The sequence below is a fragment of the Miniopterus natalensis genome, chromosome 2, assembly GCF_054644295.1.
Source record: "Miniopterus natalensis isolate mMinNat1 chromosome 2, mMinNat1.hap1, whole genome shotgun sequence".
NCBI classification, from domain to species: domain Eukaryota; kingdom Metazoa; phylum Chordata; class Mammalia; order Chiroptera; family Miniopteridae; genus Miniopterus; species Miniopterus natalensis.
Genome location: NC_142082.1, coordinates 138,632,796 through 138,654,279, shown reverse-complemented (window position 1 = coordinate 138,654,279; position 21,484 = coordinate 138,632,796). Strand labels below are relative to the sequence as shown.

Here is a 21,484-nt window from a genome sequence, read left to right as displayed (position 1 = left end):
AAGAAGAAAAACAGGACTCTGGTGTTGTGCAAGACACTCTGGAATTTAATTGGGAGCACGTAAGGATGAATAGAGGCTCAGAGGGAATCCCACTGTGGGTTGCATCATGGCTTCAGAGCCTGAAAGTGGGATTTTTCCTTCCTCGCTTGGCTTGAGCCCTTTGAGAGCATTCCAGTAGCAACCCTTGTCTTTCAAACTTCATCATCCTTAAATCCTCTCACTGTCCTAGGCAGTGTCAAAGCTCGGGAGAAAATTCAGTCTTTGTCTAGTTTATCACTTTTCATAGAATGTATTCTAATACCCAGGTAGTAGAGAAACCAACACGCAGAGAAATGAAGAGACGTGCCTAAGGTCCTTCTCTGTGCGTGCACTTGATGACGTCAGGACGTAGATTCCAAGTCTCTCAGCCTGGTCTTCCCTGTGTACCATGCTGCCTCTCTCCTGCTGAGGGCAGGCGTTTGTAGGGCCCTGGAGCAGGAGCCGGATGTCGGAGGCAGTGTCAACTCCCGCTAGAAGAGGTGGGAATTAGGCTCTTCCACGAAGCCACTGCTGTCAGAGCATGTGCTGTTGTGCTGGTGGAGAAAGCCTGCGGTGCGAATGAAAAGGAAGCACATCATGCATTTTTGAGACAATTTTGGGTATTGGCGTTGGTAGAAACTTTTATGCCCCACCTGTGGAAATGTTTCTCACTATATAAGTAATATTTAAAGTTATTAGCAGCAGCAGCAGAGTCATGTGACAGGCTTTTTGCTCTTCTCACTAGGAAGTGAGATTTCTGGAAGCATTTACTTCTTTTTTATACTTATAAAAGTATACCTATACTTTATTCTTATTCTTATATATATATTACTGAGCACTGCTGTAGAAAATTATAAGACCATTGCCAACCCATGTTCTGCACCTTGAGCTGAATCCCAGCATTTTTCACCTTTTAATCCCAGCATTATTAAACTGTTACTACATGTTTCTGTTAATAAATATTTCTCTTATCCTTTCTCCATAGTGACAAATCAAATCTTCCTATCTTCCTGAAATTCCCTGCATCCCACTTTTAGGGATGACACAACAGGAAAAAGAGAGAAACCAATAGGCAGAAATTTCTTGGCTTCTTCCCCAAATGACCGATGTAACTGTATTCACACCTGTCCTTTTCCCTTTCCTCTAATCTCAGACAAAGATTTGCACCGGAAGTTCATGACTAACCCACCCTTCACCCCAAAGTGCTTTGGCTCCCAACTCATTCTAATTCTCCAGAGACCTCAGGTCATCATTCTCCCTTCCCTCCAGAACTATACTCTCTCCCACCCTGTTGATTCTTTCCCTTTAGCAAATATACATGCTCAAACCTTCCCCATCCTAAAAACAACAAAAAGCAAGAAACACTCGGTAGAGTCTCTTGACCCCTTTACTTACCTTATTTGCATAATTTCCTATTCACTTGCATTAATATTTTAAAGTCCTGTCACACAAATAAAAATAGTCTTATCAAGGTTCCTAATCATTATCGAGTTGCAAATCCAACGGCATCTTTGCTTTCTCATTCCTAATGGGTATTTTATGACATGTTACCGAGGACTACACCCTCCTTCTTAAAACCAACTTCATTTGGCTTCTATCGGAAACTTTCTTTTCCCAATCAATAAGACCACTCCTTTATGAATATCTTTTGTTTGCTCAGTCCGTAAGTGCTAATGTTCCTAAGGGTTTCTTTTTCATTTTAACTCCTGTTTTCCCTAGGTGAGCTATTATTTTCATGCCTTCACTTATTATAAGTAAGCATTGAATTTCAAAAAAGTCTCCTCAAATTAAGATATTCAGCTGTCTTGTGGACTTTTTTACTTTAGTATTTCAGAAGTGCCCGAACTCATCGTATCCAAATCTGTACTCATCAAATTGCTCTAAACTTGAAAATAGGCAAACAAGATTTCCAGGTGTCCTTTCGGTATAGGATTAGTCTTGAGTTTCTATTTACAGGGCTATCTGCTAACTCTGTAGGGGCAGAGATTACCTTGAAAATTTATGTTGAGCAGAGATGCAAATAATTTCTTTCCAGTGTGATCAGTATTCCCTGACATTAGAATTTATGGTGTTGTTGAATATTAACCAGTTTTGTAGCTAACGGGGCAATCTATTAGGTTGTCTGTATATAACTAGCTTCTCAAATACTCTCTGGACAGCTCAAACATATTACTTTTACACTTATTAACTAATGAGTAAAATCTTTAAACATGTTTATCTTATGTTTGCATGAGAGTCATTTTAATTTTTAAAAATTTTACTTTAAAATATTTGCCTTCCATTTTGTTACTTCTACTGTAGCCTGTTTTTAATAAAGAGACATTAATATTCACTTAGTCACCCAATAAAAAAACCTGGAAATTTCTGTTTCTTTCTTCTCACCTCATGCCTCCTAAACACTAGGTTTAGCCACTGTATATATTAAAAATCCCACTCTTCTTCCCCTCCATTCCCAATACTCTCAACCTATTTCTGCTCATCACATTTCTCCTCTGTGGTAAGCTCTTGAATGACTTCCCTTCCTCCACTGGCTCCCTAGTCTGTCCATTTCTTATACCTCTGCCAGAATTATCTTTCTAAAAGATAAATCTAATCATATCATTCCTTTGTAAAATTTTAAGTGGTTCCCTATCTTCCTACACTGAATCAAAATACTTAAAACAACATAGAAGACTTTGTTTCATAATCTGATTTCTATTAATCTTTCCTAGTCTTAATTTCGACCTTCTCCCACATATCCCCTTTCTCCCACTAGGCACAAGGTGAAGTTTCTGATGACGCTGTGATTTTCCATTCCTCTGCCTTTGAACGTGTTCCCTTGAACTAGGATATCAATGTCCTGCTGCTTCTTCTGTGTCTGCCCACTACCTTTACTCATCTGTCCAGATTCACCTGGAAATGTCATCCTCTGGGAAGTTCATTTTTCTATGTCCCCATGGCATCTAATGAAATTAAATCAAAGTAATTGGTGATTTTCCTGAACTCTGAGCCACATGCATCCGGTGATCGTGCCTGCTTAATCTGTCTAATACTCCCCTTGCCGGTGAGTTTGTAAGAAGGCAAGTGGGACCAGTGGTGGCAAAGCTCCAAGCGTTAGGGCAGGTCCAGGCCCCAGATGCGAGACTTGCTCTGACCCACAGCCACGGCCTGAACTCCTGCACACTCAGGGCAGTGTGACCTCATGAAAAGAGCATTGGCTTGGAAGTCAGGAGACTTGAATTCTGGTACTGATTATGATATTAACTAACTAGTTACATGATCTTGCTGGGTCATTTTTCTTCTCATATGTAGTCTGTATGATTCTAAGATTTACATGAGATAATATCTCTGACAGTGCTGTATACTCCCTAGAGGTACTTTCTACCTGAAGGGCTGGGTAAGACAGTGATGGAGCCAGGCCTCTGCTCTGCGCATCTCCAGGAGCAATGCTTACACTGCAGTCTATGTGAATGCTGACCTGAAGTTGCGGGGCTTGCGGGCCTTGGATGTAGCCTCGGTAAGCCATTGAAACATTTGAAATGCGTAAGCCAGAAAATGAGCGTTATGCAATGCAGAGAGAGACTCTCCTGCCTCCCGCAGCTCTGAGGAAGAACGGGGCCATACAGGTGAAGGGAAGGCCAGGGAAGGGAGGAGATACGCAGAGGTGAACCGGGGACACAAATGAAAAATAAGCTTAATTTTCCCGGGTGTGAAGGAGGCCTCCTCCCCTCCCCCACCTTTTCTTAAAGCGTGTTTCTTTAGAAAACCTCTAAGCTCTTTACTTGTGTCTTTGAAATGTACGCAAATCTTTTTAAACGGCTATACTAAGCCTCTGGTCACCTTTACAATCCAGGAATGTGTTTCTTAAGGGAATGTAAGCCTCAAGTACCATGGCGCCCCTGCCTCTCCTTCTTCATGGGAAGGTAGGAGTGTGACTTAGGTGCTTGGCTCCAACTCACAACTACCTCTGCCATAGAGAAAGGAGAGCTTTTATTATGCCTTTGGATAAAGGCTATTAGCTAACGCAGTGGGCCACCCAAGTGACCAGGTACATGCAGGACGAACGGTGTGTGACCGATGGTGCTGTCAGTCCTCTGACTTGAGGACTAGTTATTATTTTGATATGTGTGTAATGGGTTGTATTTACTTGGCTATATAGGAAGTGAAATTTCTTTCTGACTTTGCAATCTCACTTGTGGTTTGCCTGTGATGCCCATCATATTCTGGTTTAACGCTTATTTAAAAATAAAACTGTTTTCTCTCTCTTATATATTTTTTGTAGAGGCTTTCTGGGATGGAAGAAGATTTTTGTTTTTAATTATATTTCCCCAACAGGCACAAAACAACCTTGATAAGAATTATAAATGGGCAGAAAATAATTGTCACATTCTAACGATGTCCTCTCTCCCTTTCCCATCTCTCCCTGTACTTCCTATCTAGTAGTTTCTCTTCGGAATTTATTTAGGTATAAAAATAACTGTCCAGTGTCATTGTCTACAAAGTGGGAAACAATAAAAAACATACACCATAAATGATTTGATTCCCATAAATTGCTAAGGATAGTAGTGTCTGACATGCAGTGAACCCTATATATATTTGCCATTGTTAATATTATCATATGGAAAAATCTTACATCAAAGAGCAAGTCTATAGCTACCTGGCCCACATAGGTTCCACCAAGCACTTTGATCAATCCCCTATGGGATTATGTCACACTAGTTATCTTTTTTATCCTATGCGCTGTACCAGCCCCCAATCCTTCCTGTCTCTTCTGTCACTGCCACAAGAAGAGTTGACCATAAAATGAAACCTCCCATATCCATATATGATCACTTCACAAATAGATATCTATTGGCTTGTGTTACCTCAGATCTGGTAAAAAACAAATAGCAAAAATTAAAAACCTCCTTGGCCCTGCCTTTTATAAATGTGGTAAAGGTCAGTTGGTTTAAATTTCAGCAATAGGGCACCAATAAAAGGGCTATGAATTTGAAATTTTTGAGCATGGTGCAAATGATGGAGAATGATGACAGTCATCCTTTCCCGGGAACTTGGAGGGAGAGTAAGGCTTCTCTGGTAGAGACTAAATGATAGAGTGGGAGGGAAGAAAGCTAATAGCTGGGGACCAGATCCTCTTTTAACAGAAAAGGTGCCCTTGTGCTAGTTATGAAAAGGTACTCACCTTATGTAGATGAATTAAGAGAAAAAAGGAACTGATGAAGACTCTTGAGATTTTGGGTGGTAAGCTCCGTAGAGCTGGATTTGAACCACATTTGCCTCTTTCAGTGGGTGTCTTTGTGCAATGTGAGGACTATACAAACTGGACACAGTGGCTGGTTGGGTGTTGCTACCACTTCCTACTCATGCTCTCACCCCTCCCATGCCTGATAATCAATAGTAGATTAACTTCTGGGACTTGATACAGCGATTTTAGGAGATAATTACAGACCCTAGAAGAGACAGTGGGGTTGTTTTTCAGTAGATCTGAGGGACTGTCCCACCTAACTCTACCTTTGATGGTGGTAAGTGAATTTCCCCTTCCATATTTCTCATGCAGTCTTTAATTTTGGCAGAACTGAGCTGTTCTCGTGGCTATCCTCTCCTTCCTGTGATCTCTTAAAGGATGCTTGAGAGAGACAGTCCATAGCTTTGTGAAAAGATGATTAAACAAATTCACAGAGAACTGGAAAGGTTTGAGAACCACTGTGATCCCTGTCTCAGCCAAAGAATGTGTCAGTGAAGACAAGATCTCTCATTCTTCTAGAGAGGCATAAAAAAAAAATCAACAAAATCACTTCCTCGTTTACCTGAGAGACTAAGTGCATTTACTGCCTAAAGTTACTGTGCTTCGTTGAATCTGATAAGCCATCATTTGTAAGACTTATAATTATTTTATATTCTACTAAGGAGGCCAAAAAATTAGACAAGTACAGTGGCTGACAATGACAATTGTTAAGATCCATTCTATTTGAGAGATTAAAGTGTGGAAAACTGTACACATTAGAATAAATGAAATACAGCACTTCTAACTGCAACCTCTCTTGCTGTAATGAAATCACATCACTATAGCAGAAAATGGGATCTAGTAACTTATTTGAAATATGTAGCTCCTAGAAATACTTCCTCCCTGGCATAACCATATAGATCCTGCACAGGGCCTGTGATGCTGGACATCTTGGTATTTTCTTGTGCAAGGCTGACATCTGCTGGACAAAGAGCACTTGAGCAAAGCTCTATACATTAGTCCCTTGCTAATCTGTTGTTTGGCTTTCTACGATTCAGTTACCCATGGTTAACAGTCTGAAAATATCAAATGAAAAATTCCGGAAATAAACAATTCACAAATTTTAAATTGTATGCTGTTCTGAGTAGTGATGAAATCTCTCACAGTCCTGCTCCATCCCACTCGGGACGTGAATCATCCCTTTGTCCAGAGTCTCTACACTTTAAACATTCCCTGCCTATTAGTCACTCAGTAGCCATCTCCATTTTCAGATCAACTGGCAGGTTATCACAAAGCTTGTGTTCAAGTCACTCTTATTTTACTTAGTGATGCCACATTTCCATAACTTTTATTACAATATATTGTTACAATTGTTCTATTTTCTTATTAGTCATTGTTAATCTCTTACTGTGCCTAATTTATAAATTAAACTTTATCATAGGTATGTATTCTCAGAAAAACACAGTACATATAGGGTTCAGTCCTACCTGCGGTTTCAGGCATCCACTGGGGGCCTTGGAACACATGCCCCACGGGTGGTGGGGGAGGCTACTGCCTGTGTGTGTTATTCTCCTATGTAGTAAGACAAAACTAAAGTGATTTCTGCAAGAACTAGTAGGAGTTGTGTCTTTTGTTTCCATATCTTAAACTTTTTCAACCACATGTAACATATTACTACTGCCTTCTGATATTTACCTCTTTCGTGAGTGACTAACTGCATACATACAAGCTGTAAACCTGGAGATGAAGGTAATGGGTAAGGAGAAAGGAGAGCCATTAGGGACAAAAACCACAGAGTTAGAGCTCAGAGAGTTAGAATTGCAAAGATCTTTGTGACACTGAAATTAGTAACACTGAAATTTTGGAGTATTAACCAAAAAAGCTACTGTGCTAGGAAGGGCAACAAATAGTACTAAGATATGCAAAATGAAGGGAACTGTAAGCCAGATGAATCTGGATTCATTTACTTAATTCGAGAAAGGTTTCAATTCCTATTACCTTGGAAAAATCATTATCCCTGATGTCATGTTATCTGTGGTTCTAGGATACAGGTGGTAAAAACTACATGAGATTAAGTTTCACTTAGTTTAAATAATAAATCTTTAGCCATAATGTTCAAATGTATAGGGGATGCCTCTGAAAGAGTTACTGTTCAAAACTCACATCAAGAGGAAAGACATTTTAGGGGCAATAACTTCGTATGTGAGATTCATTGTCCTTTGAGTGGGGGGAGAGGAGCTACATGCGTCAGACCCTCATTGCAGAAAGGGACACAGAGCCTAAATGAGCAAAGCTGTGAGATACACTGAGGAGTCTTCCCTAAGTCCTATGATGTGGGCTGATTAGAAAGTAGCTAAAAAAGTAGGTGCTGGCATATAAATCTCCATGATCATTCCTCACCTGTTACAAAATTTTTACAATGCTTCTCAAATTTCAATGTGCAAAAGAATCACTAAGGATCTGATACAATGGTGATTCATCAGGTCTGGGGCTGAGATTCTAAATTTCTGACAAAATTCCAAGTGATGTTAATTCTGCTGGCCTGCAGTCTACATTTTGAATATTAAGGTTATACAGAATTTCCCCCAGGACAGCAGTTCTCAGACTGTGATCTCCAGACCAGCAGCATCAGCATTACCTGGGAACTTGTTCGAAATGCAAATTCCCAGCCCCTGTCTAGACCTAGTTAATCAGAAACTCTGGGAGTTGGGGCCCAGCCATCTGTATTTTAACGAGTCCTCCAGATGATTCTGATGCTAACTTCTGAGAACCACTGATTTAGAGGAGTATTTATCCAGACATAGTAGAATTACCCTAGGAGCCTATAAACAAAATATCAGCCAGGTTTGAGAGCCACTGCCAGAGAGGGAGAAGGAAGGAGGGAGGGAGAGAGAGAGGGAGAGAGAGAGACACTTACTTCTTGAGTCTTTGCTGTCATAAGTCCGGTAGAGGTGAGGGGGTCTGGGTCTGTGGGCCCAGTGGGTCTCCTCCTCCTCGCTGTTGCTTTGCACCTGTAACCAAGATCCCAGCAAAACTAGTCAGAGCAAGTGGTGGGGAAAAGTGCAGGATGGCAGGCAGCTGTAGAGGAAGGGGTCTGAGTATACTTGGAGGACTTGGCCTCTTCTCCTGTGGCAGGAGCCCAATAGGGAGAAAGGCAGGAGCTGAGGTATAGCTCTCAGTGAGAGGTGACACACACACAAATAATATATTGAGTCATCACACATTCTCTTGGTGGCAAAGACTTGAGAGCTTTTCCAAGAGACCCTTGCACTTGGTGGCAGTACTATAGACCTCAGCAAGAGGAGTCCTGGGTTTTTGAGAGTCCATGGGATAAAGAGTTGGTGGACCTAGGGAATGTGCCCACCTAGATCCTTCTAGACCATGTTCTGGTTACTCAGAATCTCAAATATGCTGCTCAAAAGGCCCTAAGCCTGCTTCAGTGAACTGCACTGGTTTTGCTTGGTATCTGTTCTCTCAAGTGCCATCTTCTCTATTAGTATATGCACTCTGGGGCCTGAGTGATGGCCAATGGACGGCTATTTGTGTGGGTAGGGCGTATGAGGCATTTGGATTTACAGACTGGGCTGTTCACACACTTGTATATGAAATCCCTGATGGTTCAGGACAGATCTTGGCACGGAAAGAGAAAGGGACAGACCAGGGGCTGGAGAGTGGCTCTGCCCACACTGCTATGTTCTAGCACAGAAGTCCTAAGCGTCTAAGAATTCTAGATTTGAACCTGGACTTCCAGGTCTCTATGGTTACATATTTGTCAAGGTAGGAGTGAAAATATTTTATTTAACAGTGTTTAGCTTAGTGTATAACTGATCTCTACTCTTGTGTGGATCCCACAAGTGATAGGGGCAGGGGTGCTTGATGAGAAACTCCAAGAAGAACGGATCAGATGAGGAATTAGAAAAGCAGTTCTGGTCTCCTCCTCCTTGAGAAACCAAACCTGTTTCTTTTTCTCCATTTATATTTGCTCACTCCCAAAGGTTTCTGAATGTAATTCAAGAATCGGTATATCTGATGAGGACAGGGAGGCTGGATTCCCTTTACCTGAGGACAAGAATTCCGAGCCTTTCTCTGCCATTCTTGCTGCACCTCCAATCTACTCACCTCTTCCAAGTCAAAAGTGTCCTGCGGCCGTTGGGTTAGAGACCGGCGCAGTTCCGCTCTCTCTAGGCTCTGCTTCCATTTCTGCTGGCTGACGGACAGGTCCAACGATTTAACCTTCCTGACTGTGGGATTCTCCTGAAACAGGCTCTTTCTTGCTCTGCTCTTCCTTTTCCAGAAGGTCTCATCCTTGACTGAGTGGGCTTCCTTAGTGGTGGCCTGCAGACCCCACAGTTTTCTCTTTACCTGTGCAGGGTCTGTGCTCCACTGTGGGTCTGCTCTGGGCAGAGAACATGTGTAACAGGGTGTCTCGGGGTTCGAGTGCAGAGTTTGTGGCGGGGCGCGCACTGTGGGCATCCCCTGCTGTGTGTCCTCCTTAGGGCTGAGGACACATGAACAGGTTGCAGGCAGCGTTGTGCCACTGACAGGGGGCTCAAGGCCTTCCTGTGAGCCTGGCCCAGGCTCGGGGTCTTGCTGAAGAACCAGCTTCTCTCCCCTCACTCTGTCCATCACTTCCCACACCACTTGGTCCAAACTGTTCTTTTTGGGAGTATTGTGGGGTGGTGATAACCGAACTCGGGGGCACGTATACAGGCACATTTTTGAGATGGCTTTCCGGAGACGCTCTCTGGGTGACTGAGGTTCAGGTTCTGGGGCCAGAATCTTGATGGATGGCACATCAGGTGGGTTGCAATTCCAGAACATGTGGGATGGTGTGAACTTTTGGACAGGTGTCTTAGACACATAGGAGTAGAGACAGAAGAAGGCATCAGCAGTGACAGCCAGTGTTTGCACCTGCTTAAACCTGCCTGGGTACAAGGGTTGAAGATGGTGAGTCTGGGGGGCTATCAGCAAATTATTTCTTGAATTTCTCCCTTCAATAGCTTTCCTAAACTTAAAAAATCAAATTATTTCTTGAATTTCTCCCTTCAATAGCCTTTCTAAACTTAAAACACAATTTCCTCATTAGTGTTTCTCTCACTTCGATTTCTGACACCCAGAATCCCTTCCCTTTTTTGATTTTATTGATTTGTTTTTTTAATTTTTATTGAATTTATTGGGGTGACATTGGTTAATAAAATTATATAGATTTCAAGTGTACAATTCTATAATATATCATCTGTATATTATATTGTGTGTTTACCACCTGAAGTCAAGTCTCCTTCCACTTTCTTTATTTCTAAACTCCTCATACCAAGTAGGTATTTTACATTATCCCCAAAATTAATTTTATACGGGATGAGAAACATTTCTATATCTTGAGTTAGCATATCTTTGTGCTGTAGTATATTCTAAACAATGACCTCCATCACTGTGTTTGTTTTAGATGAAAAACATAATAAGAAACAACAAAATAACATTTTTTTATAACAAAACTTTAAGATTATAGAAGGCTTCTCGACAGCAACAAATCTGAGGATAGCAATGACTAGGCAATGGATTAGAGTAGAGAAATTTAGATGCACTCTATCATTTCTATCAGACTTTTGCTTCTCAAAGCGTGACTAGTAGTCCAGTAGCATCAGCATTGCTTGGCAACTTGTTATAAATTCAGAATCTCAGACTATATCCCAAGCATTTTAACAGTATCCTTTGGTAATTTATGTGCACATCCATGTTTGAAGAGAGCTGTGATAAACCATAGATCCATTATATTGTAACCTTCCTGAAGGCAAGAATCATGTTCCTCTTATCTAGCTATTGTGATTCAGGAATTTAACACCTAATTATGTACCTGGCACATACAACAAATTCAATAATCATCCTCAAGAGTGTGACTAAATCATCTATGTTGTGAAAATACTCCAATTCAAAATCCTTGTTTCAGCAGGTGGCGCTCAGGAGTCTAATTTCTACCAAGCTTTTAGGTTGAATCTCATGCAAAGAATTGGAAACAACACTGTCAGAAATGCCTTCATGTTTTGGGTGTAGCAGGATATGATTTGAAATATATTCTAACATATAGAATCAAATAGAGTCTTTTATACCTCATCAAGATAGACAAGCCCTCTCACATTTTTCCTTAGTATGGAATCAGTACAACTTAAATTATCATTTCCCTAGATGTCGTCTAAGGATTACCCATAAGAATCATCTGTGTGCTTGTTTAAAGTAAATATCCCTGAGCCCCTCTTTCTCTGGAGGAAAAACCTGTGAATATGAATGCTTTGTAAACTCCGTGCAATTTAACATATTGAACTTTGAGAACCACTGTCCTAAATGGAAATTATTTTAATGCAGTGGCTGTAAATGGGTACATTTGATAATTCCAACTAAGAAATAGAAAACAAGGGTGAGATTTAAAGATATTGTTCCGATTGGAGAAGGCTTACAGAAAACTACGGTGATATGAGGTCTCGAGAAGAGAATTTCAAGAGAGAGAAGGAGATGTCAGCATTTCCCATCTGCACTGAAGACAACATAAGAGAAGACGGACACAAGAGACAAAGTGAAGCTAATCAGGAGAAGGTAGGATTTGGGTCCATCGGTCTCTCCCTGGAGGCTCGGGGAGAAGCAGAGCACGGATTTGGGGAACACTCACTGGCCAGCATGAGGCAAGGGTCCTCCATCTCGATCCTCCGCACCTGGGCCTTCAGGAAGAGCTGGAAATCAATGCCTCTGGCCTGGGAGGGGTTGGTGAAAAATCGGGCAGGAATCCGAGAAGTGTCTTTGTGGTCCTCCTGACCAAAGCCCAGACTGAAGAGGACATCTTCTGCATCTTCTTGCACCTTGTCCAGAATTTCAGAGATGCTGAAAAAAGGGAGTTTAGGTAAGTAGGGGCAATTTTGAGGCACAGTGTAATCCAAGTATCTTTGACTTTGAGAAAAGCTTTTATTTCTCTGAACCTAAATTCTCTGTCTGAAACATGGGAATTACAATGCGGCTGTGGTTTAAAAATTGAATAAAAATCTATCATAGTACTTTGAATAACTGATTACAGGTGAATGAAAATGTACTAAGAGAGGATTTGAACAATCAAAATCAGTAGAGATGCAAAGAAATCTGTGGCTGTGTTATTAACCAATCAGTTCTGACTTGTGCATATGTACTATGACATAGCTGGCTTCTGCCAAGTGCTTTGCAACTTGTCACCCAGTTTGCCCTTAGCAGTTGTCTGGGAATGTGTGTGTAGGGGACATAAAACTCATTTTATTCTCACTCTGAGGATAAAAGTTTTTCAATATGGTAGGTCCTCACTTAATGTCATCAATAGGTTCTGTGACTTTAAGCAAAACAACATGGAATGAAATCGAATTTACCATAGGCTAATTGTTATAAACAGCTGTTAAGTTTCTCTAATCAATGCTGTAACAAAATGGCGTTGAAAAAAACAACGTTATATGAAGACGTGCTGTATAGGTATGTTCAGAACCTGATTTTGAGAAGTAGACCCCTTTGTAGCACCATTTTCAGTACAGAAGCCCTACATTACAGAAGATCAAGCACTCTCTCTTTATGGCACCAACACTTATCTACATCCGAATCTGTGTTCCTCCAGGCTGGGTGACACAGAGCTCAATAACTATACATCCCAAACAAGAATGGGGGGGGGGGCCTGTGGATTATTTGAGACTTTGAATAATCACTGTCTCTTCAGAAAAGATGCTGGGCTTTTTAATCCAAATAGATACCATCTTATTTAATTAATAGCTGGATAATTGGAATCCCTGGCTCTACTTTCATGTTTGTTACCTAAGTGCTGATTTTATTTCCCTGGTCTCAAGTTTCCTTATCTGAATCGTGAGCCTAAGTCTGGATCATTGGTTGTCAACCATGGCTGAAAATTAGAATCACTTTGGGTGGGGGGGCTTTAAAAAATGGAGATGTCTGGGTCTTATTTTAAGAGATGCAGATTTAATTGAACTGGAGTATGGCCAGGGCTAGGGCTCTGTAAGGACAAGTCATTAAAGATAGTTATATGGCTAATAAGTCTCAGAACCAGGTATCAAATTCAAACTTTGACTTGAAATTCCAGATGCTTTTAATCATACCACATTAATTTTCATCACTTTCCATCTTGTTTTAAAGCTATTTTTATGTTATTTTGTTCACTCTATTGGATTATTGAACTCCTGGTAGCAAGCTCTTCATCTTCTTCATCTTTTCAAATTCCATATAGTCATTGCCTGGCCTGCATTAAGGAATATAAAATTGCCTGAATGAATCAATATTTTGTTGCTTCCTTCAATCAATAAATCAATACATTTATTGATTGTTTATTGAAAACTTAGTAAGACTAAGCCCAGGAACTGTGATGGTACCACCTCCTGGGGTATAAAGTTCAGTGAAAAGACACCTGTTATTTCTACACCTAGCATCCAGTTCTGAGCAGCAGGTTCCTCTGTATTCCCTACTGTTCTTGAAGAACGTATGGTCATACTCCTCAAGCACGTGACTATATAAAAGCTCCAGTAAGATATCCCAGAAAAAATGGGCAACGGTACTTGGTTCCATTCTTTTTTGCTTCTCATCTACCCCATCCTTCTACCCCTGCAAAACTTGGTACTTACCTTGAGCTAGTCTTGTTGGTCCCACCAGTCATGCTGCTGGAAGCCAAACTGCAGCCAAGATCTAGTAGGTGGCAGGGCCGGGCTGTCTCTAGGAAACTCCTGCAGGGGTCAGACATGACGTCATACTAATCTTGTATGCAATCTGCACTCTGGCTCCAAGACACCCCTGCCGGGCATAGTCACTCCTGACTGGGTACCTTTGAACCATCTACTGTGAAAACTCAGTCTATGACTTCATTACTGATTGGAAAATATCACTCCATTGTAAAATTTTAGCTCTTTGTTTTTAATTTCTTTGACCCTGACACTTACCGAAATTCAGTAGCTCCTGAAGGAGAGACCGTTTAACCTGCTGACCTTACACTTACCCAGAGAAGAGTTTGCCATTGGTGGCCAGCAGTGTGGCTGGACAAGGAACAGAAAGTGAAGAGGAAGTTAGAAGGGAAAATGACAGTCACCTAAGCTGCCCCTCTGAATTTAAAACTCAACCTCCTCTGTTCCCCTCTGCCACTAGGACAGGATAGCTGAACCCCATGAACTCCACTCTTTACGGAGGAATCTAAAGATTATCAGGCACCGACCTGGAAGGTGGACTGATGTGGCAGAGAACAATTGGCCCTGAGCCTCTGAACTTCTGAACCATGACTGGTTTCTAGGCAAGAGTTCCTCTGTCCTGAGAATGATAGCCATTCAGCTCTCCAGGCTACACTTTCTATCGTATGACTCTCTTCAGGTCCCAGGAGACACGAGGAGGTTGCTATACCTCCATCTTTATTCAAGCCCTTATCTTCCTGCAGTGCGGTCTCTTTCATACCCACTACTGAGGCTGCTTCAGGTTTTCCTACAGAGAGAAAACTATTTTCAAAGATGTCTGGGCAGCCAATGTTATTGTGATTTTATATGTTATTTTCCCAGGGTCCAAAGGAAAACTCCAATTATGAACCAGTAGACAACCTGATAAGTTGGTGTAGAAGTATTTCTGGGCATGTGATATTTTCTGAGTTCCACACTAGCTCTTATTGAGACTGTTCTTTCCCTATGGATAAGACCCCAGGAATGGGCTGCTTCCTTTTGCAGTTATTCCCTTCCATTCTATCTTTAAGTAACCCTATGTATAGTCTCTGATTCAATCTCAACCTCAGAGAGCTGTGCCATTTACCCTCTGCTCCAAGCGTCAAGTCATCTTCAAAGCTGGTTCCATGGCTGGGGCACCCTGTCAAATAATCAGGCAAAGGTCACAGAAAATCAGGCTTACACACACACACACACACACACACACACACACACACACAACCACACAGTCACTTCAGACATCCTCAGTTTGCAAAACTATCCCAAGCTGTACATACATATACTACCTCAGAAATCACATTATTTTGACTCAGAAAGAATCACATAGACACTCATCTATAGTTAACCTGTCCCCTACATCACATCGTCATGTATACAATCCTCTGCCAAGTAGTAAGCACATGGGGATGTGCACTTACACACATATACACACATTTTATAAAGCTCTTTTCCCATAGCAGTGATTGCTAGTTGAGTAACCACTAATGGACAATAACCTCCAAGCACTGGTGAGCCTGTGGGCTCTCGGCTAGTGCTTACTTTATCTTCTGGACCTTCCTGACTGCTTGTGACAATTAATAGGTATTTTGCAGGTAGTTATGAGAGAGTTAGGCTTCTTATGGATGCACTTGCACGTGCATATCCATATCCATTCACACACACACACACACACACACACACACTCTCTCTCTAGGGAGAGGAACAATAGGAGGAAGAACAGAGCCTGTGCTCACCATTGTAGATGGACTGTCCGGCTTCCTCAAAAAACCCTTCTTCATTGTATCTAAAAACCAAAAATAATCTTATAGGTTAAGATCACTACATTTTCTAAGGAGCTTTTCCTCAAATATGTGCCACAAGTTCACATAATTTCTCAATGTGAGTCAGTAGTATTTAAATTGATTTTATGTTGAAGAAAACCAGACAGAATGGTTATCTGACTGACATTCAGGGAGGTAGTCAGGGGGAGCTGGGACTGCAGTGCTGCCATTATACTGACCACGGCTAAAGTTAGCTTAGCAACAGTTCTCTAGGTAAGCTCCTAGCTAAAGAAAATAGAAACAAAACCAGAGATGTACATTTATAGAAGCATGGGTTTGGGTGCATAATTTCCACGTGGCAGAAGCAAATATAGAGATTAAAAAAAAAACTTTTAGGAGGTCATCTTATCTACCCACTCCCTCTTCCTTCTCTCTGAGTCATATTCTTGCAGAATATCATGTCTTTCATGAAGCAGCAGAAACTGTTTCTTGGTTAGAGATTATATTTTTACATTTCAAGATATGGGCTTATCAAACATTTACCATCTCCATAAGAAAAACAGATGGAAATCAGCATAAATGGTAATGAGAAACAACTCAGTTTTATAAACATGGAAGACATTCTCTGTCTAAAACAGGTGAGTTCCAAAGTTTGTGAAAAAACTTTGAACTGGGACCAGAGGACTTGGATTCCAGTCCTGGCTCCTTGCTGCGGCTAGGTTCTCAAATATTACACAGGGGATTGGATGCCTAGATATTATTATTATCTAAGCTCCACTTCAAGCACTGATGTGTTGTGAGTTTTATCAAGTTTGCTTTCCTGGGAGTTTTAAAATGGAAGTTGCACATGATGCTTTGAATGTAATCTCATATGGAGCAGAGAAGGCTTGTTGAAGTGAGTTATCAAGGGAATGGACTGGAGTGCATCCGTCCCATTGGAGTGGTCTTAAATGAGCCTTCTCCTTTGCCAGTTCAAGCAATCCAAAGAAATCTCAGGCTATTGGAGCATCACTTCATGAAATGTTTAATAATGGCATTGGGCTTACTAATTGAACATCTGAAGATTAGTTGGGTTTACATTTTACAAAATAAATCCCTCTCCCTCTCCCTCTGTTTCTCCCCCCCCCATATATGTATGTATATGGTACTTTTGTTTCAATACAGAAAAAATCAACTCTGTTTTCTAAATTCTCTATTTTTATATATCCTTATGAAAAAAAAAAACGTGCATCAAGGTATGATATAAAATGTGAAATGATGCCCAAGCTACTTGAGAACTGGCAACTCTAATACTACAACTTGAACTACAAATATATACTTTCTTTCTGATATATAATATTACACAGAAAGCATTATTTTATTATACATATAACATTATTACATAAATATATTTTAATATAATGCTACAAATACATTAGTATATATAATACAAATGTTAATATAAATTAATATTTACTATTGCTACTAAGACACTATAATAACTAATATAATCAAATACTAGAATACTGAGATTGACTATTGCATTTAATGCTTGTGCTGTAGCTACTAAAGCCAACTTTTATTATAACTACAATAAAAACAGCCTACTATTGCACTTCTGTGTGTGTATCAATGGAAAAGCCTGTATATGTTCACCAAAAGAAATGATTTTCATAACCCAGAATTGAAAGACCCAAATCTCTAATTATTGTAAAATGGATAAATTGTAGGATGAATATATAATCTAATGCTACACAACAATAAAATGTATGACCTATTGCTGCTTGCAAAACATGAACATCACAAACATAATGCTGAACAAAAGAAACACATAAAACAGTACTTGTTATATGATTCTACTTATATAAAGTTAAAAAACTGAAAAACTTATCTATGATGCCATAAGTCAGGCTACTGGTTACCTTGGAAGCAGGGTAAGTATACCTTTCTGATAAAAAGGTAGATAGATAGGCTGGCTGGGTGTGGCTGAGCGGTTGAGCATCCACCTAGGATCCAGGAGATCGAGGTTTGATTCCTGGTCAGAGCACATGCCTGGGTTGTGGGCTCCATCCCCAGTAGGAGATACAGGAGGCAGCCGATCAATGACTCTCTCACCATTGATGTTTATATCTCTCTCTCCCCCTCTTCCTTCCTCTCTCTGAAATCAATAAAGTTATATATATATATTTTAAAAAATAAGTAGATAGACTTATTTTGTGAAATTTTAAAGTAGCATAATGCCCCTGCTTTATAAACCTTACCCTTCACATATCTCTACAGAGCATACAGCACTTGTATGTACATCATACCATTTAAATCTTTGAAAGCTTTGAAAACGATTGAAACTTTTGAAATTATTCTAGTTCTCCACTTTATAGGTGAGGAATCTGAGATAGAAAGAATTTCAGTACACAGATAGTTAGCAAAAGAATTAGGCTCCAATCTTGGAGTCTTTTCACTATCAGGCTACTTTTTAAAAAAATATATCTTTATTGATTTCAGAGAGAGGAAGGGAGAAGGAAAGAGAGAGAGAGAGAGAAACATCAGTGATGAGAGAGTCATTGATCGGTTGCCTCCAGCGTGCCCCCCACTGGGGATTGAGCCCAAAACCCAGGCATGTGCCCTGACAGGGAATCGAACCTTGATCTCTGAGCAATGCCCAGGCTACATTTTTAACATATGTTTTGTATCATGGTTTATCTCTGTCAAATACAGTTGGGGAAAGGTGATTTCTGAAGTTTACAATCTCATATTTCTGTGAATTTATTCTTTTCAACTAGAATATAGTACGTTTGAAGCCAAGGAGCATATTTTAAACTATTTGGCAACCCTGTAGACCATTTAGACAATCAGCAAATGCACACTTAATAATTGTTGATGTGAATTGACAAAACTCAAGAGTAGTTAATGAGATAAAGACATTAACTGAGACAGCTGGTTCACTTTGACATCTGGTGAGGCATTTTAAATCTTAGGACACACCAAAACTTGCAGACGTTCCTATTCCTACATTCACTTTACTTCTCTATATTTTGATTACCCTTAATTGACTTTGAAGTCATTGAATTGTGAACCAGATTAGGACTACAAGGATGATATGTTTTGTAAACAACAAAAACACAAAATCAATCCTTCCTGACATTGTGTTCTGGGTTATAGTTGAAATAAACATTGGATTATTCAGTGCTGTTTATTTCCTACCAAATAAACAAGGATGGGTTTATGTATATATTAATAGATGACTTTAGATTAAAGGCTATATAAAACTTGAACTGTTCCTGGAGGGGAAATAAGGAGCAGGCAGGAGTTATAAATTCTGAGACTTCATTATCACCCAAATGATCAGGCTTAAATAGGTCACGGTCACGGAAGTCTGGGTAGACTGAGACTAAAATGGTACAGGCTGATGGGGTACGAGGCCTTGTATTTTAAAGTGTTTCTGAGGAAAGAGATACTATGTTTTGCCTTGAAGTACCTGCTCCAGTTCTTCACTGCTCTGAATGACTGGAGTAAACCCTTAGCCCCTTGTCCTGTGTTCTGCAGGAGAAATAAACAGCATAGTGATGAATTACTCTGATCATAAGAACAGTTAGAAACCTAACCTCCTCTGTTACACAGTGTTAGACTCTAGTCTGAAAGGAAAAGCAGTAGAGAAGGGATCTGGAGCTCAGCCCAGCCGTTCCCCAAAGCTGCAGATTTGCATCATTCTTGGCTTTAGACCAGATCCAGCCTGTATTTCCAGACCTCCACCGTAAATTTGTCTCATCCCCGAGCTGCACTTGATTCACAGCCCTAATGCCCACACTCACCCCAAACTCTTACCCTCCCACCCCCATTTCAACCTCACTTCTAATCATTAGGCCCAATTCAAACCCATTTTCCTGTTTCTGAGTTTCCATGAGTCAGTGCTTGTTAGCATATCCAACCATCAACTGCGTTCAATCCCATTGCTTCACCAGCACTTACCCACAGGACTGCAGCCAGTCTTTAATCTTAGTGACTGGATTCCCTAGGAAAGTCAGATAAGATCACTGTGAGAACTGCAGGAAATCAGATTGCCTCCCTGCAATTCACCCCATTCTCAAGTTTATCCTTATATAAGCCACGTCACAAATCCTTCCTTTCCCTGCCCCCATAAAACTTTCTTTAAGATATGAGAGGAGTATACTCATGTATAAAAATAGTGGATATTTCTTTTCTCTCTACCCCCCTGTCCCCTTCCTCCCAGGAACCTGGAAAATGCCCAGGATGTCAAGCCCACTGCTCTCTTTCCCCTAAGGTTTGGGAATAGAGGTGGATCCTTCCCCTTGAAAAAAGGAAAAAAAAAAAAAAAAAAAAAAACCCACAGAAAATAAAACAAACAAAAAGCATAATATTGTATTTGAGATTTTTGTTTCCTAAGTAAACAAGAATGGGTTTATTTATATAAGATTTCCCCCACTTATTTGAACCTGAAAGAAGCTCTGAGAGGCATGTAAAAAAGGCACTATTACTATTTAAATAAGACAATTATGTCTTAGAGAGGTGAGGGACTTGCCAAAGTCACACAGCTTGTTAGTGACAGAGCTGTGGCTAGAGTCTAGGCATTTGGGTTGTGTGACCTTGTTACACGGACAAAATAGAAACACCCCCAAACACTCACAGAGGACCCTGGCCTCAAGTCCTACAAACAGCTTCTCAGGCTGATGCAAAAATGTGCCTCCTCCTGTTTCCTAATCTCACGCCTGTCTCTTTTTTACATAATTCATATTTTGTATTACTTTACCCTTCTTTCCTTAAACTTATTTAAACCAGTCAAAATGAGCCCCCCCAAGGGCCTAGAAGGGACCCACTGCCCACCTATTGCCACACTTTCCCTACCAAAGACAACGTGGAAGTTTGTTTGGTGTCCACCTGCCTCTTACCTTCCTGGAAGACATCGTCCAGGCTGGAAGGCTCAGGATCGGGGACACCCTGCAGGGCAGCCGCAGCCTCCTCTTCCAGGACCTGGGTCTGCCAGTGGCGGCTCTGACGGAGCCAGGCCCGTCGCCTCTCCCAGGACTCGGGGCTCAGCACAGAGCCCTCCATGGCCCTGGCTCAGACTTCAGGGTCTCCTGCCACCGTGAAGCTGCCCTGTGAGTTGAAGCACAGTGATTCTCCCTCATCCTCTATCCAGAAACCACCAATCCCAAGGTGTCCCCCGGCCCCCCATCTTCCCAGATCTGCGCAAAGGAGCATGACCCCTCTGCCCATTCAGGAGGAGGAAGGAGGTGTCTGGCCCTTATTCCATCTTCCGAAAAAAGGAAATGCTCTGAACGATCCAAACCCCAGGGCAAGTCTTTCAAATCAGTAAGTCTAGAAACTTCAAACATGATTTAAGGGGCATTGCAAGAGCTCTTCCTACTTAAAGAATTGCTACTTCTCATGATAGCTGAAATGGTGTATTAGAAAACATTTTCTTTAATCCTTAAGGATTCTGCCTCAGAATCTTCCACTGACATTAAAATATCTATAAATTTGCAATTTATAAAATCCACTTTATTTGATCCTCATGAGGGTATATGAAGAAGTCTCAGATCTCAAAGGCTGACCAGCTTTTCAAGGTCCTGCAAATAGGATGCCACTCTAGCCACAGTCATTCTGGGTCTGCCTTGGTTTGTTTCCTCTTTTATATATTAGGGGTCCACGTAGGATTTCTCTCAGGGAAAAAAAATCTCTGAGAGCTTGCCTTAAGCAGTTAGCAGCCACCACCTTCAGGATCATCACTTTCGACTTCATGAACGTGGGTTTCTCCATAGCTATGAGTTAGTTCCCTAGTTCATCCACGTGTTTATGTTTTCTTAGCA

The 21,484-nt window shown here is 40.9% G+C and overlaps 1 protein-coding gene across 1 annotated transcript; it reads right to left on the bottom strand.

Moving 5' to 3' along the window:
* Positions 1 to 380: 380 nt before the first annotated feature.
* Positions 381 to 20,726, bottom strand: TESPA1 (thymocyte expressed, positive selection associated 1). The gene is given in 10 exon segments (XM_016214344.2): positions 381 to 586; positions 8,139 to 8,232; positions 9,341 to 10,146; positions 11,880 to 12,088; positions 13,849 to 13,947; positions 14,217 to 14,253; positions 15,008 to 15,061; positions 15,654 to 15,703; positions 19,626 to 19,668; positions 20,564 to 20,726. Coding segments are annotated over 10 exon segments (1,761 nt in total).
* Positions 20,727 to 21,484: the final 758 nt, after the last annotated feature.